General features: G+C 38.3%; 1 protein-coding gene across 8 annotated transcripts in view; it reads left to right on the plus strand.

Moving 5' to 3' along the window:
• PCNT (pericentrin) overlaps window positions 1-18,484 on the plus strand; it is a 114,275-nt gene that overhangs the window by 9,980 nt on the left and 85,811 nt on the right. For 2 of the 8 annotated variants that reach the window (XM_064452240.1, XM_064452241.1), the window contains exons 4-17: window positions 373-552; window positions 1,466-1,513; window positions 1,963-2,106; window positions 3,697-3,861; window positions 5,168-7,642; window positions 7,752-7,844; window positions 8,047-8,223; window positions 9,272-9,527; window positions 11,494-11,552; window positions 11,728-11,902; window positions 13,403-13,539; window positions 14,868-14,979; window positions 16,720-16,752; window positions 18,163-18,427. In XM_064452240.1, the coding sequence (XP_064308310.1) occupies window positions 373-552; window positions 1,466-1,513; window positions 1,963-2,106; window positions 3,697-3,861; window positions 5,168-7,642; window positions 7,752-7,844; window positions 8,047-8,223; window positions 9,272-9,527; window positions 11,494-11,552; window positions 11,728-11,902; window positions 13,403-13,539; window positions 14,868-14,979; window positions 16,720-16,752; window positions 18,163-18,427 (4,319 nt within the window). The remainder of the gene's footprint in view (window positions 1-372; window positions 553-1,465; window positions 1,514-1,962; window positions 2,107-3,696; window positions 3,862-5,167; window positions 7,643-7,751; window positions 7,845-8,046; window positions 8,224-9,271; window positions 9,528-11,493; window positions 11,553-11,727; window positions 11,903-13,402; window positions 13,540-14,867; window positions 14,980-16,719; window positions 16,753-18,162; window positions 18,428-18,484) is intronic. The other 6 variants (XM_064452245.1, XM_064452246.1, XM_064452242.1 and 3 more) reach the window with 5 other exon arrangements.

The following is an 18,484-nucleotide window of genomic DNA, read 5'->3' on the forward strand; positions in this document are numbered from 1 at the left end:
CCTCAACATCTGTTTAATTTTGGTAGTACTGCCCCCCTCCCACTTGTAAGTTGGAATGTATTTAAAATCCCAACATGTGTCAAAATAGCACTTTGCCACAGTTTGGTGGTATAGAATCACAAGGCTCTTCTCCCTAATTTACTTTTGTGCCTTAAAGTATTTTATGAAAATATATTATCTATGAAAATTTTATTTTAAATTTTTAAGAATTAACGACTTATAAATGTTTCTATTAAATACAAAGTCCCAATATTGAATTACTTTTAAACTAGAATTTTTCCCAGAATTTAAGCTTGCATTTACATTTGGAGTACTCACAAACCAGAAATGGTATACTGTTTTGGTGAATAAATACGTTTTCCTTTTATGAAGAAAGTTATGATAAATTCTGCTGGAGAATACAGTGAGCTTGATGCTAAGATGTGTCAGGCGAGAATAGCTGAGTTAGAGAACAGACTTCTGGAGAAACAGGAAGCAGTCGAAAGACTCACTGCTCAGATGGACGAGCTACAGGAACAACTTGCCCAGCACAGTGACTCTGTGCAACTTCAGGTATGTTTCACAGAATTGGATAATGGGGATAATATTACTTCATTTTAATCCTCAGAATATTTAGGAGGCAAAACTCAAAATAAACATTGTTTTTTATTGAAAAGTACTTCATCTTGCTAACACGTGCTGTGAAAAGCAGTACTGACGTTTTCCATTCAGCACCGCCCAGGACTTCATATTGTGTGAATCAAGAGAGTAAAACTAAATTTGAAATGCTTCTATGTTTAGAGAGTTTTTATGAAATGCATAGTTAAATTCTTATGCTGAGAAATGGTTGTATAGTTGCTACTACTTTTTATTGATTAATTTTCTTACTGTACTGACGAGTGGGTCTTTATAGAGAGAACCTGCAAGAACCACTGAGTTAAATATAGTTAATTGTATGTTGAGGTAGGGTCTCAATGTAAAAACATGGGACTTATATTTTCAGTGCTGACTTCAAAAATATATCAAGGTCATGGTGAAAAATGGTGCACCCACCCCCGAAGTATTGTTCAAACTATTGAAAATGAAGTACTTATTTCAATATGAGTGTTTCTGTGGATATGTCTGAAAACCACTTCATGGTTGCATCTAGGCTCCTTTTTGAATGTTCTCATGGGATGGCAGACACCACTCCTACCACCCCTTCCTCCCCAATGACTTTCCCCCCCACAGAGATCATTCACACTTTTTGACTATTTGTTAACACTTCTGGCTTTTTGGCAGTGGGGTGGGTTTTTTTTGTATGGGCAAATGATTAAGTAGGATAAGTTAAACTTTATTAAACTGACATATACCTTCTGTCTTCCCAAAACATTAGAAGAAGATATTTTGAATTCCCTTTCTCTAGCATTTCTATGTAAAGGTAAATTATCAGGTGCTTCTGAAGAATAGTTACTTGCCCCTTTACATGTTGTTTTTCTCCTTTTAGGACTGGGAAACAAAGACATTTCCTGTTGGTGAGAAACAAACTGAGAAGGTTAATCTGATTAACCCTATTTTATGTTAACGTATCCTATCTCATTAGGTTTCTCTCACATGGCTGAAAAGAAGAGCTGACAGATAGGAAATAATTTAGGGGGTACTAAATATTCATTATATCCTGTAGAAAACTTGATTGCTTTTACATCAATAAGAGATACAAAAATTTTAAGTAAAAACATTTAATTCACTACTGACATCTTACCGTTTGTTTAAACAGTCACTTTTGATTAGGTTTGTCATCTCTTTGAGATCAGTGTAAGATTCCTCTTTCAGCATGCCTGCCATCATGTTTGACCACAAATATTTCTGGTCCCTTGGTGCAAGTTTGTTAAAACTTCAGTGTAACGACAGACTCTAACAGCTTTGCTCTAAGAAAATTTACTTGGTTCCTAATACGTTAAGCATATTTTAATTTTAAAAGTGCACTTCTTGTGGTCCATGTAGGAAACTACTGTTCAAGAGCAGAATGAAATTATCAGGAAACTGGCAAGCTGCCTTCAGCAGGCAAGGAAGGATTGGGATGACCTACAGGAAGAGGCTTCGCAGGTAGCTGGTCAGATCCATGATTTACAGCTTCAGTTACATCAGGTGCGCCTTTCCTCCAATTTTTGCTTCCTTGCAAAGAGAATGAGAACAGGTTTGGAATACAAACGTAAAAACATATTGAGCTTATCACATAGCTCCTCATAGTTCAGTTTGCAGTGCAGCAGTGAGAATGATTTCAGGGTGAGTCAGCATTTTCTCCAGTTTTAGGAATGTCTCTGGCACCCTAGCATTTTCCACTTAATTGCTTTTGTAATGTTTGGGAGGTCATTACACTTCTTTGCCCATCAGTTTAGCCCTTGTTAGGGAATCTTACCCGATATTGTTAGTGGTCTGGGATCCACACAACAGTCACTGTAATGATACAGGCTTACACGTGATCAGTTTTCCTTGCTTTTGCCAAAGAAAGCTCTGAGTATGTGTATGGGCAACTGTAACAGCTCAGCTGTTACACAGAGCTTGCTAAGTTGAGGTAGTGTGACTTGGCTTGGAGAAGGAGATTTAAGATAACCTGAAGACTGTTGATGCAGCCCCTGTGACGCATAGGAACCTGCTTCAGTGCAACAAGTTGATCATGGATCTAATCCGTGGATAACGTGATGTACTGCAGCCTTTCATCTACTTTAATAACATTTTTTTAAAAAATACTTTATTCTTTTTGATGATGCTCAGTATTCTAGTGGCTATTCTCTCCAAACACCTGTACATTTGTTGTCTTAGGAGCCTTGTAGTATGTGCCAAAGACTAATATTTATGTTTACTTACCATTTCAGGTTTGCACGATAAGAATTGCTCTAGGAGGGACTGCATGTCTTAAAATATCTAGATAGCAAAGCGGTTTAAAAAATTAACAATAAAAACTGGGACTTGCTGAAGTCCAAGGATTATCTTGAAGGAGTTGCTCACGCTCTGGAAAATAAAGCCTCTGCTAAATGAAAGTCTAACTTTGGAAAAGAACAAAAAATACCGCTTTCTATGTACAATTCTGATTGCTATTGACAAAATATGGGGTAATAGTGAAAATTACAGGTGATTGTTGGGATTTGCTCCTTAAGCCATTGAAAGACAACAATAAAGCCTCTAAATAGCAGTTCAGGTGTATTCTAAACAAGGCAAGTAATATGATGCGAGTTATTTGTGTCAACTTTAACAGATGAAAATACTAATAATGTCTTAAATATCACCTTCTTGGTTTTAGCAGAGTCTTTTGAAAAAGGTTTTAAAAATGAATAAAACACATTTTATATTACACCCGTAGGGGTAAAAATTTTCATTTCGAGGGAGGTGGAGCAAAAAAGAAAACCTTTAATACTGAGCTGCAAATCCTCTCCAGAGAAGACTGGTTTTGTTCATTGCCCTCTTACTAGTATGTCTAGTCCATTGGAAGCCCTGCTTTATTTAAGGGTTTCATAGAGATTAATTACCTAACATTTATGTCTTTACAGTAAGTAATAGTACCTAAAACATGACAAGTGTTGCCTGACTCTTTAGGGATATTCGTATTCATTGAAAATGAAAGATGTAGCGTAAATCTGTAGAAAATTAATACAGTCTATTTTATGCATACAGTGAGACTTGTGTATGAGTTATTCTGACATAAACTTCTTCTGACTGTGAGTACCTTTATGTGTTCAGGTTAATGAGGTGCTGAGGAATAAAAGCCATGGGAGAAATGAAATATTAGAAGCGCAACAGCAGATGTCTGTATTTCAGAACCGTCTCAGGGAGCAAAATGCACATTTGGAGATGCTGTGTCAGAAAGCACATGACCTGGAAGTACAGCTTGAGTCTTCTCAAAAGGTAAAAATTTTGTGAATTGCCTTTACAATTATTAGTTCTAAGGAGTTAGGCTTTTGTTGTGATTGTGTAAGCTAAGGTGGTGGTACTTAGAGGAAGAACCTGCAATGAACATTTAATTTGTGCATGAGGTAACACTGATGCTTCAGGACTGAAACTGCAGTCTAATATGGAATTAAAAATCTGTTCTTCTGAATGTAATGATATTCAGCTAAGGTAAAACAGCTGCTCACAATTTAAGATTTTTTTTTTGTATGAAATAAGGATTTAGTTCTGCCTCTTTAAATTTTGCCTTTTTATTGAAATTATCAGTTCCTGTTGCAGAAGGGTTGGTCTTTAACTCTTACTAAACTGTCGTATAATGTTAAGAAGTTTCCATTAGCATCAGGTCGATCTGGAGTTAATTGAACTGAGGCATGTGGGAACATAACTGACAGAGGCTTGCAGTGGGGTGAAGGTTGCTGGATATGCTGTGTAAGCATATAACAATACAGTTGTGTGTGAACTTGAAACACCTAGCTGAGAGTAAAAGTTGACTGAATATGTAATCATGTTAGTTTCAGATACAAAATGGTGAAAAGCTGGTGTGGGAATACTTTGATATAATAATTTCAGAAATAAGCCGTATGAATAAAGAAACTCAGTAAAAAACACAGTCAATTTTTTTTAATAATAATATGTATTTCAAATTTGGTGATAACTCTGGCCTGCTGTAGTGGCATGGTCATGAAAAAGGTCTCTTTAGAAACAAATTTATATGGATTTTGATTACTAACATATATTAAAGGAACAGCTTAAAAGGTCTGATTTCTTTTAAGCGCATAACCAGCAATACCATAGGCAGAAGCCTTAAACTTTCAAGTGAGTCAGATGAGTTAAAATTTGACATGGCTGTTCTGTTGGCCTACTCCTGTGTACAGGAGGTGTTTCACTTGTGTAAATGGATGTGAGACGGAGAGGTGTCTGTAGCTCTGACTTTTTTTTGTTGTTTTTATTTTCTTTTTTTTTCCTTAATCAAAATACCTGAAGTTTGATACAGCCACTATTTTTTTTTTTTTCTCTGGAGTCAGTAGCATACCATTTGTTATTGCTTGGTCAATTTTATATTCGTTAGCAGATTTGAAGAGTCTTTCAGTAGTACTTTCCACTTTCAAGGATATGCGTAAAAATCCTGTTGCCTAAGACAATGATACACCCTGCACTTAACAGTAGATATCATTTGTGAAGATACATTAAACATGAGGCTTAAGGAAATTAAAACATGTCATATTTCAATACCATCTTTCATTTGTAATATTTTATTTTTAAGAACACCAAAGATAAAGAAAATCTGCTTTCCCAAATGGAAGACGATATGAAAGATACAATCCAACAGCTGTACAAAAGCATAGCAGAAAAAGAACAGCATATTAGAAGTCTTCAAAATCTACTGGCATCAGAAGGCTTTAGCTTGTCTATACTACAATATACCCTTTCTCTCCGTGACTCAGAAATAATAGAATTAAAAAATGAAATAGCTTTATCTAAAACGAAAGAACAGCAACATATTGAAGAACTGAAAATCAGTCATGAAAAGGATATTTGCAGACAGTTGGAGAACTTGAGGTCTCAGCTGGAGAAGTGCCACAGAAGAGAGATTGCAGAAGCCAAGCAGGTATATGAAGAAGAAATTATTTTAAAATCTAGGGATGAACTTGAACAGTTTAAAAAAGAACTCCGTGCTATGAATTCTGAAGAACACATTCAGAATTTGAATGGCATAATAATTGACTTAAATAATAGTCTTCATGAGTCTGAAATTAATAAAGAAAATTTGAGAAGGAAACTTGAAAACCAACAGGAAGACTTCCAGAGAGAAAAATCTGAAATTGAGGCTAAATACAAGGATTTAATTGATGGCCTTAAGTCTCAACTCTCTGATGCAGAAGAGCAGGTCAAGGAAGCCCAGCAATATAAACAAGAAAAACAGTCCCTGGATGAAAGAATTCGGAAACTGAACTCTTTCATCCAGGAATTAAATGAAAAGCAACTTGATGAGGCTGAAAAAAATATAGATGTAAGGCAAAAGCATGATGAAGAGATTGTCTCCAATAAAACGCTAATGAAACTGAGGGAAAACCAGATTTTGCCAGAGGTGTCACAGTTGCAGAGAGCAGAGCTTGAGGACATGTGGAATAAACTGCACCAGTTGAAAGGTGAAGGTGAGCTAGTTCACGAAGACTTAGAGTTCCAGTGTGACTTGGGAGTAGACTCCTCAAGGGATCAATTAGAAGAGATTAAGAATTCAAAGATCACAGAGAATAATGAAAGTAGTGAAGGACATAAGCTGTCTGAAGAACACTTGTCTGAACTAGGGCTTTTCAGTGGTGATGAAGGCATATTGGCTAAATATCTCATCTTGGAGAGACCGGAAGAGTCATATGCATCCAGCACTTCTGGAGGTTATGCCATTGAAGAAGGTAGATGCAGTACGTATGAGTTAGAGAGTAGTGTGCTTCTGGAACCCAGCAGAAATTTTATACCTCCTTCATTAAACCTTGGCCTTGATGAGGAAACATGTCCTGGTGGTTTGGCTCCAGAGACTTTTGAAGAGACTGAGGTGGGAGCAGAGGCCTTTGTTTCATTTTTGTCAGATAGCTCCCTGCAGCAAAATAAAGTAAGTGACCACATTGACATAAAGGATGATGAGGCAACTTGTTTAGGAGAGAGATGTGTGAAGCTAACTGAGCAGCTCCATGAGAAGGAGTCAGCCCTGAAGAAATCTTATCAGGAGACCCACGAAGCTGCTGGAAAATGGGAAGAAGTAATGGCTGAGCTCTCTCATATGCACATGGAGCTGGATGAAGAACATGAAGCACGGATCTGTTGTGAAAAAGAACTTCTTCAAAAAACAGAGAGGGAGAAAGAACTTGAAAATAAAAGAACGTTTCTAGTAAAGCAGCAGGGTGAGGATTCAGGCCAGCCTTACTGTGCTGTAGAGCCTTTAATACAAGTGTCAAAATCTACTACCTGGCAAGAAATGGTAAAAGACCTCCATGAGGAAAGAGAAATGTTGATGGTGCAGCTGCAAACTCAGGAGCAAATAGTGAAAGATGTTCAAGAGCAGAAAACAGCTTCTGATTCTGTAACAAGTGAAGTACAGTCTCTTTTTGGGCATCAGGTAGCTGCTTTGCGAAGTCAAAGGGATCAAATGCAAAGCCAGCTTGATACTCAGAAGGCTAAAAACCAGGCAACAGCAGAGCTGCTTGGTCAGAAAACAATATCTGAAGAGACATTGCTAAAAGAACAGGAGTTGCTCAGAGCTGAAATTGATAATAAACAACAAGATTTAGCACTCTTACTGAAGGAAAAAACAGTCTTAGGAGAAAGATTATCTGACATGGAGGAGGATCTAATAAAAGCAGAAAAAGCACTAGCAGAGAAAGATAGCACCATTGAGGATCTTGAGAGAAACATAAATGAACTTAATGCTGAAATGAAAAATCTCAAAGAAATACGGGAGTGTGAAAGACTGGGATATAAGGACAGATTAGACTACAGCAACCTAGAAATTTGTAAACTTAATGCTGAAATAAAGGCCATAAGTACTGAACACAGCAAGAAAAAAAGCCAACTGACTGAAGAAATCGCCCATTTGAAGAGGATCTGTTTGGAGCTTGAGACTCGCTTGCAGGAGTCCTTTCAGTCCACACAAGCTGTGCAGGAGGCACATTCTGAGATGGTGAAACATTACAAAGAGGAAATCGATAAAATGGAGACTCAACGCCTTGCCGACTTAACTACGGTGAGTGTGACACACAAGAAAGAGGTAGGATACCCTGATAATGGCAGGAGTCTTGGGATTTTGGAATGCTTAAGGTAGTAATTGCAAATGTTTGTATGTCTGTTTTCAGATAGAAGAATTAAATGCTGAAATAAAAGAAAAAGTGGAAAAACAGCAGAAGTTGGAAGAAGAAAGAAGGGAACAGACTGCTTTAATAAAAAAGGTAAATGCTGTAACTGGGTTTATTTCAGAAAAATAAACTCATTTTGTCTTGTCATTTAAGCAGTATAAATGTTTCAGAGATGCAAAAAAATCTGTTTCTTCCATGGCATCTTTGATTTGGGGTCAGGAGGAGGGGAGAATTCTGGCTCAATAATTAGGGGGATAACTAACCAGATTTTAAAGAAAGCTCACTCTCTCTGCAGGTACATGAACGAGAGCATGATCGTGAAATCTCTGAACTGATTACTAAACATGAAGAGGAGATCGAGAAGCTCCGTGCTGAACTAAATAAAGAAAAGCAGCACCTGTTGGATGAACTTCAGCGGCAAATGGCATCCACACACAAAGCAGAGCTAGAGCAAGCTCAGCTCCAATCACAGGTAAAATAAAGAAATACAGTAATTACTGTAGCAGTTACCTGGCTGTTGCAAAGAGAAGGCTCCTTGATTTTTGTGCGTATTATGTGTGCTCTTTTATGTAGTGCTGCAGTTGAAGAATTAGGAGTGTTCCCTTGATGGGCGGTAGTAGATATTTTCTGCAGGAGTTCTCTCGGATCCTCACTGCAATTTTATTTTAACATTAATTCTGAAGAAAACTGGATGCTTAAATTGATGGGTTTAAAACAAAAAAAAAAACACCAAACCAACAACTTTGTAATTTTTCATGTCTTGATAAGTTTAACAAATTAATAAAATTAATTAAAAATTCATTTAGAAATTTATAGAAATATACTAAGCTGCTCCCACTTTTTGATTTTACCACTAATGTAATTAGGAATGCTTTTGTGCTAAACTTAAGTATATAAACCTGACTTTTTCCTCTAAATATTGACTGGGTTTGAACACTTCCACTAAATGCAAAGTGGAAATGGAAAGAATACATCCAGTGTTGGGTCTAATTACAAGATGTTGGTGTACTGTTTAGTTTATTTAGGAATTGAAGAGTTAGGTCTATTTTAGCTGCCATTTCTAACTTGGATATTCCTGACTTTTTTTTTAATGAGGCATGGTGAATTTTATTTTCACTTTTCCAATACAGCCTGGAATTTTTCATTCTACCAAATTATAACCAATAGCAAATATGAGGAATTGTCTTAATAGACAGTGAAAGGTTGGGGTGAGCTTGTGTTTTGCTCTTGACATTTTGAGGAAGTGGACGGTTGAAAGGCATTTGGTAGGAGATGAAGTTGAGAGACAGGTAAGGAAAGCCGTTTACTTCACACTGAAAATGTTATGCAAATCTCATTGTAACAAAAGTCAGCTTCTTTTCAGGGTTCTGTCCCTGCCGTGAAGAAACACACTCCAAGTACAGAAAGGCAAAACTTATGTGTGTTTAACAATTGAAAGCAATTGAAACTGAAACTGGTAATGAAAAAAGAACACATTTCATTAGAGGAGAGGGAAAAATCCTTTTTCTTTTCCATTACAGACACTTCACAGCCTTGAATTGGAAGCTTTACGCCTAAGCTTAAATAATATGCACACCTCCCAGCTTGAGCTTATGCAGTCGAACTTGAGAAAAGAAAAGGAAACTGCCCTTGTGGAACTACGGGAGATGCTCAGTGATAAGCGTGCTCAAGAGGTAGCAATTCTGCAAAGCCACCATCAGCTGGAGTGCCAGAAGATTAAAGAACAGTGTCTGAAGGAAAAAGAAGACCTTAAGTCAAAGTATCAGCAAGAACTAGGTATTAAAATTTGGGAATAATGGGCTAGAAATTTAAACCCCATCAGTATTTTTCTTCCCCTACAGGTTCCTCTTTTGGGGTAGAGCTGGCCTTTTGAGTGATGGCTGGTGTTGCCTTGAATTAGGGACAGTGGCTAGACTGGCGTGAGCAAGACTGCTTGTCTTTTATGTGAAAACGAAGTTGTCCAGACCTAAGTTTAGCTTCTCTTCAACAATATGGGTGTTTTGCTGCTACTTCTGTAAAATAGAACTATACTGAACTAGTTGCTTTCAAGAGGCATTACAGAGAGCGCTCATAAAAAAAATTCATCAGTGCAAAGAGTAGAGCTCTTATCCCTTATGTTTTTTAAGGGTTTTTAATTGCCCTAAGTCAGCTACTGTTGTGTTTCTGACAAGATATGTAAATGCCTCCTGGCTTGCACCCTCAGTGGTTTCAGAAGGAGGATAAAGGAGTTGGAAAGGAGCTGAACGGCTCAGTGAGAACCTGCAGCTTGGTGTCCTTTGAGATGTGTTTGATATAAGATTGTATTTTGACATCAGCAAGAGGAAAGCTGCACTTGATAGTGGTGAAGGCCTGCTGATGGTGCTCTTGGCATTGTTTGGGATGTTTGCGTCTTCCTAGACCTGGAGGTCATTTCTGACCTGTATGGCAGAGCTTGAGGAATTTCTGGAGAAAGGTGAGGCCTGCAGCAATTTGTTGAAGAAGTGTAGGAACCATTCCTTTAGTTGTCCTTCCCTGAGAGGAAACAAATGTTTTAGGGTTGTGTCTTTTTGACCCGAGAGTAGGAAACCATTTGTTACCACCAGTAATATAGTGAACTGATGGCATGGTGGGATTTGGGAGGAGGAGGAGGTCTGGATGCAGTTCTTAAGATCAGTGCATTTTGGCAATGTAATGTAATATGAACATAACCACTTACCAAGTGCTTGAATATAGGGGCTGAGAAGGAGTATCTGGAATCAGATGGTGCAGGAGACCTGGTGGGGAGTTGTCGATACTGTTACCTGGGGGCTAGTGGAAAGACATTTCTCTTTGGGGAGGCAATGATTGGGTATGACACAAGTCACTTGAGTGCTGGGACACTGTCTTGTAATGGGATGGTTTTTCTTCCTCTACTGGACCATTGGCAGGGTAGCTGGCACCATCTTAGTCTCTGAGTTCTCATTTCTCCTTGCAAGACTTGAAATAAGGTTGTAAGCTAAGGCAGAGGTGCTTTGAAAGTGAGAAGGGGACTGATAGGCCTTTACAGGGTTCTTGCACATTAAGAAAGGTGCTGAACAAGAAGATGGAATGAGTCTGGGGAGGAGCTGGGGAGGAAGAAGCCATCGGTGTCAGTGGTAGTTGAGCAGATAATAGCATTTGTCTTGCAGTCTGTTTGCTAGACATTTTTAGAAGAAATTTGAAGAGTTTCCTACTTGCTGCTGCTGTATGCCACTCTTCTGCTGTGTCTCTGGAGACAGAGATGCTTCGACCACTTAATAGTGATGTGCAGTGAAATGCTAGCATCTTAAATGACATTGCTAGGCATTTGAATTTAGGAATAAACCCCACACCTTTAGGAATGAAGGTCTGGGGTAGGTTTCTTTGTTTTTTGGGGGGGTTTGGGATGGTGTGGGTGTGTGGTGTGGTTTTTTTTTTGGTTGGGGTGTTGTTTTTTTTTGTTTGGGTGTGTTTTTTTTTTAGCGGTCTGTGGATTTAAGCAGTATTTACTTTCCTAATTAGCTGAACTTAATTCAGGGGTTGTCTTTGCAGTTGTAACTGCTAGATGCTTATTTTCTAAAATTAAAGTGAACTACTGGGATCTAGCATAGCAGCAGTTAGAACCCAGTACCTTACACTGCTGCATGCCTACCTATTTAAACCCTGACTTTCCTGGTGAAAATGGTAATCTTATCCATGTTTCTACTTGTTATTTAATCGTAACACTTTATGTAAACTTATTAATAAGTAGTATTTTGTTCCACAGTTGATCAGAGAAAGAAAATAGAATTGGAAATGGAGGACACACATATCCAGGCATTAGAGGTACAGATTCTGTTCTTCATACAAGAAAAAGTAAAAACTCCTTTCAGTTAAACTAGAGCTGGCAGAAGTCCAATGTCTGCCGCACATTTATTGTAGAGGATAAATAAATGGAAGGGGAAAAAGAAAAACTTTAGTCAATTAGTACGCTTTAATAACGCATGCCTTGCTCTCTTAGGCTCTCAAAAGAGACTGGCAATTGGAGTCTGAGATGCATTTAAAAAGCACGTGTGAAGAGCTGTCTGAAAAACATCAGACTGAAATGATTGAACTGGAGAAAACTCTGGAAATGGAATTAGAAAAAGTCAAAGCAGAGCTGGGGCTCCTTTCTCTTGAGAACAAACAGTCTAAAAGTAAGTGCCATGGTCTGGGAAGCAGTTGTCTTTATTGAACAATGGCAAAGGTAATTAAGTGTTTTTAGAACCTGTATAAAAAGCAAATACAAGATACATCCATGTACTCTTACTTAAAAACTGTGCTAATTGCATGGTACTGTCCAGAAAACAGGATGTAAATGAAAAATTTTTCAAAACCTAATTAGTTGTGTTGTGTTTTGACTTCCACAGAATATGAGATTGACTATGTTTTACTTCAAGTATATTAAAGGGAGGTGTTGTTTTTGCTTCCAGCTGAAAACTGGCTTTGGCAGTAACTGAATTAATCAAAACTCCAATTAATATCAAAAGAAGCTGCTTCTTAAAAAAAAAATAATTGGGATTGGGCTATGAATATTTAAAGCTTAATGGAACAGTAGCTTTTCTAAATACTGTTCTGGAAGTGACACTTTTGAGACTACTGTAATTGGAGTTTTCATTATCTTGAAAATCAAAATCTGGATGAGTACCTAGCCAGATACATCTGTAATGCCTTTTGCTGAGGTGCAGATAGGACATAGGACTATGGAAAGTTTATGTAGGTCCTAAAAATCTGACACATTTGTTGAGATAATGGTTGACTGGCATGATAGCATCAGATTTGCTGATGGTGTGAAAGGTTCCAAAAGATGTGGTGTGCCATGATGTGAAGAGAGATAGCTAGTTGGGTTGCCTGTGCAGTGAGAGACATGGGAAATAATGCACTCTTCAAATAAATGGAAATGTAGTGTTAAGGGTACTGGATGATGCTGTCTGGTAGGCAGCAAGATCAGGTGTGAGAAGTGAAGAGTAGCCTTTTTGACCTGCCAAGGGCTGGATGCTTTCACGGTGTTTGGCTCGCCTTTAGCTGCTGCAAGGATGTTTTTGTGCAGTGGCTTGTTCTTCCCAGCCTGCACTGGCTTTACTAGATTTCCCTGAACCTGTATTATTAAAGTCTGTTCTGTGAGGTTAACATGTATCCCTTGCAGCTGACTGTGGCTGAAATGCAGTCACTTGATTGCAGATTCTTTCTGGGCAGGTTAAGATTTGTTGACCAAATTGAGATAGTAGCAAGTCTACAGGGTTCAGAGAGTGCTCAGCACCAAGGCAGAGTGTACTTGGTGTGAGCTTTTCTAGTCCGTCCTGTTTCTAGTCCTTCTAATGCCTGCTGCTGAGTGTGTTGGTAGGCCATGAAGAAATGCTCAATTCCCTATTCAAAGTACGTATGCATCTAGTTGAGGATGCTTGTTCGTGTATGCAGAGAGCAGATGCACATCCTTTGGCACTACTGTTGGTTACCTCTTGGCTAACAGTGTGGGATGCAGAGAACTAGGAAGCACTTTGTGGAAATGTTTGACTTTCAAATAATTTACTATTCAGGTATTTTTTGTGATTTCCCTGCAAACTACAGTTCTAGTCTAGAGACATGCATTTCTATTTTAGTTGCACAAAAGTTGTACAGGCTTTTCTAGTGATATAACAACTAATTTTTAATTTTAGTGAAGTGTATAAAATTGGAGAAGCAACACCAGTTAGCCATTAAAAAATTACAAGAAGAGCTGCAGGCTGAACATAACCAACTCCTAGAAGACGTGAAGATGAAAAGCCAAGAAAAGGAACAGAATCTTCAGAAGGAGGTAAATAAGATTTCTTTACTCGTTTTGAGTGGTTGATTACCAACTGTATGAAGTTTAACAAGGGAAAGTGCCAGATTTTGCACTGGGGCATGGCAGCCCTGAATGTACATACAGACTGGGGAACGAGAGACTGGAGAGCAACTCTGTGGGGAGTGATCTGGGGGATCTGGTCGACAGCAAGTTGAACATGAGTCAAAAGCATGCCTTGGCAGCCAAGAGGGCCAACCGTGTCCTGGGGTGCATCAAGCACTGCGTTTATTGCTAGCTGGTTGAGGGAGGGGATTGTCCCGGTCTGCTCTGTGCTGGTGCGGCCTCACCTCAAGTACTGTGAGCAGTTTTGGGCGTCACAGTATATTAAGGATACAAAGCTACTAGAGAGTGTCCAGAGGAAGGCCATGAAGTTGGTGAAGGGTTTAGAGAGGAAACCATATGAGGGGTGGCTAAAGCCACTTGGTTTGCTCAGCCTGGGGGAGACTGAGGGGAGACCTCATCATGGTCTGCAGCTTCCTCACAAGGGGAGAAGGAGGGGCAGGTGCTGATCTCCCTAGTGACCGGCAATAGGACCAGAGGGAGTGGCTGGGAGATGTGCCTAGGGAGGTTTAGGTTGGGTATTAGGAAAAGGTTCTTCACCCAGAGAGTGGTTGAGCACTGGAACAGGCTCCCAGGGAGGCAGTCACAGCACCAAGCCTGATGATCTTCAGGAAGCACTTGGGCAACACCCTCAGACACATGGTGTGAATTTTGGGGCTGTCCTGTGCAAGGACAGGAGTTGGACTCAGTGATCCTTGTGGATCCCTTCCAACTCAGGACATTCTATGATTCTGTGATTCCTCCTATAGATAACAGAAACTAGACTGTATACATATAATTTGGGTGACTTGTTTGTATTTAGGGATTTTGTTGAAAAATTAAAATGCATCTCATGAAGTAGGTAAATACTCTGGGACTTTCTCTAGTGGTTCAAAATCTTTTGAATGCAATTGCCTTTGTGCCATTAGGTGCTGTTTCTTCCTATGTATTTATATGCTTAATTGTCTGGTTCTTGTGTTTCATTTTTATATAGTTAGTACTTCATTTTTGCCAGTGATAGTAAATATGGCATCAGGAACAAATTCCTCTCTTAGAGGAGTGAGTCTAAACAGTTAAAGTGCTACTCAGTATCTGTGGTAGCTCGGGTCAGGAGCTGAGAGTCTGGTTGTCACTAAGTGTTTCCACCTGTTTCTGACAGAACTGTCTGTTGCATATAAAATAAGCAATTAGAACAAAACTGTTTTAAAAAGGTTGGGTGTTGGTTTTTTTTGTTTTTATTTGTAACATGTCTTCCATAGCTGGAGGAACTTCAGGTTGTGCATGAAAAACTCAAGACTCAGTCACAAGAAGAAATCAGGCAGCTTTGGTCTCAGCTTGATGGTACTCGAGCAAATCGGCAAGAGCTGAGTGGTATGTTCAAAACTAATGCATTTTATTTTTTGCCTCTTCTTCATGTAGAAATATGCATTACTGACACGGAATACTTTTAATTGTATACCAGAAAAAACACAGGTAGGTCACAGAAGTGTCAGTGAGTTGTAACCTAGTGACTGGGTGCATGATCTGTTTCTGAAGTGAGGACTGAGTCAGTGTCAGATGACTAGTGGTTTCTGAAGTGTCAAAAAGCATGGTATGGCTGTGGGGAGAAGCTCGCTCAGCTTGTTTTCCTTTCCCTTCCCACTCTATTCCTGCACCCTATAAAAATCTTTTCTGGAAACCAAACGTTTTTCATTGCAATGTCAAAGTATAATGTAGTTAAAAAAAAAAAAAAACAGAGAAAATGCTGGTCACTGCAGTAACATGCTCCTATTTGTATTCAGTATGGAAGCGGATATTAATTCAATTGAGGAAACAATTGAAGCTAGACAGTAAAGATCGCTTAGTTTATGGCTTCGCGTGGTTTACTGTGGCTATGACATATTTTCTTTTATTTGGAGATAATTAAGAGATCAGTCTGCTTAAAAAAACAGAAATATTTTAGAACTGTGTGATTAGGTTAGATCTTGAGGTAGAAATGGCTTCCCCCCTTTCAGTTTTCAGGTGAATTAATAAAAATGCTTTTTCATGTACACTCAGAATGGAGGTTCACCATCTTCTGAAAGATTTGTAATTGTTAAATATAGAAAAGCCCTGGCTTAAGGGTATCTCTATTTTAAAAATAGAAGTATGACCTGAATGTTTCTATTTTGAAACAAGAATGAATGATAATGTTGTTTTCCTATAAGGCTATAAACCCCCTCCTTTTCCCATAATGATACTTCTGTTTAAAAAAATAAATCCCTGATCTAAATTCCCTGAACCTAAAAGCAAAAAATAAAAGGAAAAACATTGTGCGTATCAATTAAACATGAACTGGTTTGGGTTTTTTGTTGGTGTTTTGTGGGGTTTTTTGGGGTTGTGGTTTTTCTGTTTGATTATTTTTTTTTGTTTTATGTGTATCTACATTAAATTTATGAAAAAAATTTAAAGCTTGAGAGAAAGTAACAACTGGCTGAAATCTGATGTGGTATGCTTTATATGTCTTAAATATCTGTTCAAGATTTAGGGTATTAAACAAAACAGTCAAATTTACAGTGTAGTGATTGGAGTTGACATGCATTTTCAGCTGAAATGAAGTAGAACATGTATCAGATGCTTGTGTGCAAATGAATGTATAATACATAAAAGAATAAATTATTCTGAAAAATAAAAAGGCTGGAGACCATGACATTGACCTTGACTTTGTGTGTTCACCTTGTATTGAGACTAACAGTAGGTGGCATTCTTTACTTCTGCTGGGGTAGCTGAAGTATATTATGTTTACCTTTTTTAATCATTTAGAAAATCTGAAATTGCATTAAAACAACTGTAAATAACTACTGAAGTATAATAGGGTTTGTGGGGATGGTTTTTTTGGTGTGTTTTTCGGGGGGGGTCGTAAATTGAAAAAATAATTTTTCTATCTAGTCAGACTTAACCTTGACTTTTTCAGATCTCTGTTTATATATTACAGAATTATAGCGGATAGCACTTCATAGTATTTGTTGGATTTCTTATATTTTCTTTCTGTAGCCCTAATCTTTATTAACCTTTCAAATGTCATTCCGTGTTTCTAATCACTCACGATCCCATTCTTTGGACCCTTTCTGTTTCTTCTGCATCTTGTTTGAGATGGTGAGCCCAGAATACAAGCCAGTGTTCCAGGTGAGGATATCTCTTTTGGTGTGTAAGATCTAAAGGTTTAATCTGCTTTTCTTCACTTGAGTGATCATTTGACAGTGCATTTGAGTTGGTTTAAGGACTCATGGTGGTGGATTCGTAACATAGCAGCTGGATGATGGAATCACTCCTCTGATGTAAGAGCAACATGCCAGTTCAAAACTGTTAAACACTTTCCTGCGTTAATTCTGTGCCAGCAGAATTTGCTGGTTAGGCAAAACCTACCAGTGCCAGACTGGACTTCCTTGCCAATCCCATTGGTGGTGTTACTAGTCCCTGCTTGTCATTTGATTCCTCTGGTGCTTGGCAACTGCTCCTTTTGGAAGCAGACTTGAGCCATGTACTTACTTCTCTTATTCTTCCTGTTTGCCTATTTGTTATGAGAATTTTTCATGCCAAGTGTGCATTTTCTGGTTGCTACACAAAAACACCCTGTGACAATCAGCTGTGTTGCTTCCTGTGTGGCATCCTCTGTTTCCATAAATGTTTCTAAAGCTGCTCTTCTTACTTAATGTAAGCAGATGCTTTTTTTCCAGGTTCTTCCTTCTTGAAATACAGTTCCATCTTCATTTGATTCTGTGGGGATTCCACTAACTTAAGTCATCTGGGAAGTTGAGCCATTTGGGAAACTTTAAATTCCCTTTCATGATTTTTGTCCTTTTTCCTACGTTTTTACTTCTTTAATACACAGTGTGGGAGGGAAGCTCTCAAAGAGTTCATGAATATGCTGTAATGCTGGCCATTGCCCTTACTCCCTGAATGAATGGTAACTTGCTGAACCAGCTTTGATCACTGTTTTCTACTGTGTTCTACTTTGTTTGGGTGTTTGTTTTGTGTTTTTTTTTTTTTGTTGTTGTTGGGTAGTTCTTTTTAATTCAATTAATTTAGCCTCTACTTGAGCTAATGATGGATAGCCAAACCATCACTACAGTAATCCAGACTGTATTTTAACTTTTATTTCTTGTGATTTTGTTTTTCTGTGTAGTTTGGACTACAGTTGTTGTTGGGTAGTTCTCCTTGGAGCCAATTAAATGATCTTAACTAAATTATTGCTTGTGGTTACTACAACAAGCTGATGTGAAGGTTAAGCAATATTGTAGGGCTCTGGATATCACTAGCCCAGACCTGAAGCACAAGGAAATAAGGAGGGCAAACAGTCTGCTGGTAGTTTTGACTCTTGTCATGAGGATGGCCTCTCTGAGTGCAGTTTAAGTTGGTTTTACTGTCTTCTGAGGAAGCAATGTTTTGTCTTGCAGAAGTTCCTTTTCTTATGTAGCTTGTGGGATAACAGTTTACTGCTATCTCCACACCTAAAATATGGCAGATCTTCACAGAATGACTTAGCTTAAAGATATGTACTCCTGACTACTTGTGTTGGCTCTGCCTCCATTCCAGAGGGAAAAGAGCAGCTCCTGGCTCGAGCATCACAGGTGGAAGAAATAGAGTGTTTAAAACAAGAATTTGAACAGCAGTGTCAGCAAAGAAAAAGTGAGCATGAAACTGAATTGGAACAACTGAGACATTATTTTGAAAAGAACTTAAGAGTTGCTGAAGAAAACTACAGAGAAGAATTGACTCTCTTGCATCAGAGACTGCAAGAGCTGAAGGAATATTCACTTTCAGAGTTGGAAGTGAGTCAAGATGAAGCAGGTGACATCAGGTGATCTATTCTTTTTGTTTCATGTTATGACAGCATGCTGCTTTTTTTTTAATATAT

Source organism: Phalacrocorax carbo, chromosome 5 (assembly GCF_963921805.1).
Source record: "Phalacrocorax carbo chromosome 5, bPhaCar2.1, whole genome shotgun sequence".
Taxonomy (NCBI): Eukaryota; Metazoa; Chordata; class Aves; order Suliformes; family Phalacrocoracidae; genus Phalacrocorax; species Phalacrocorax carbo.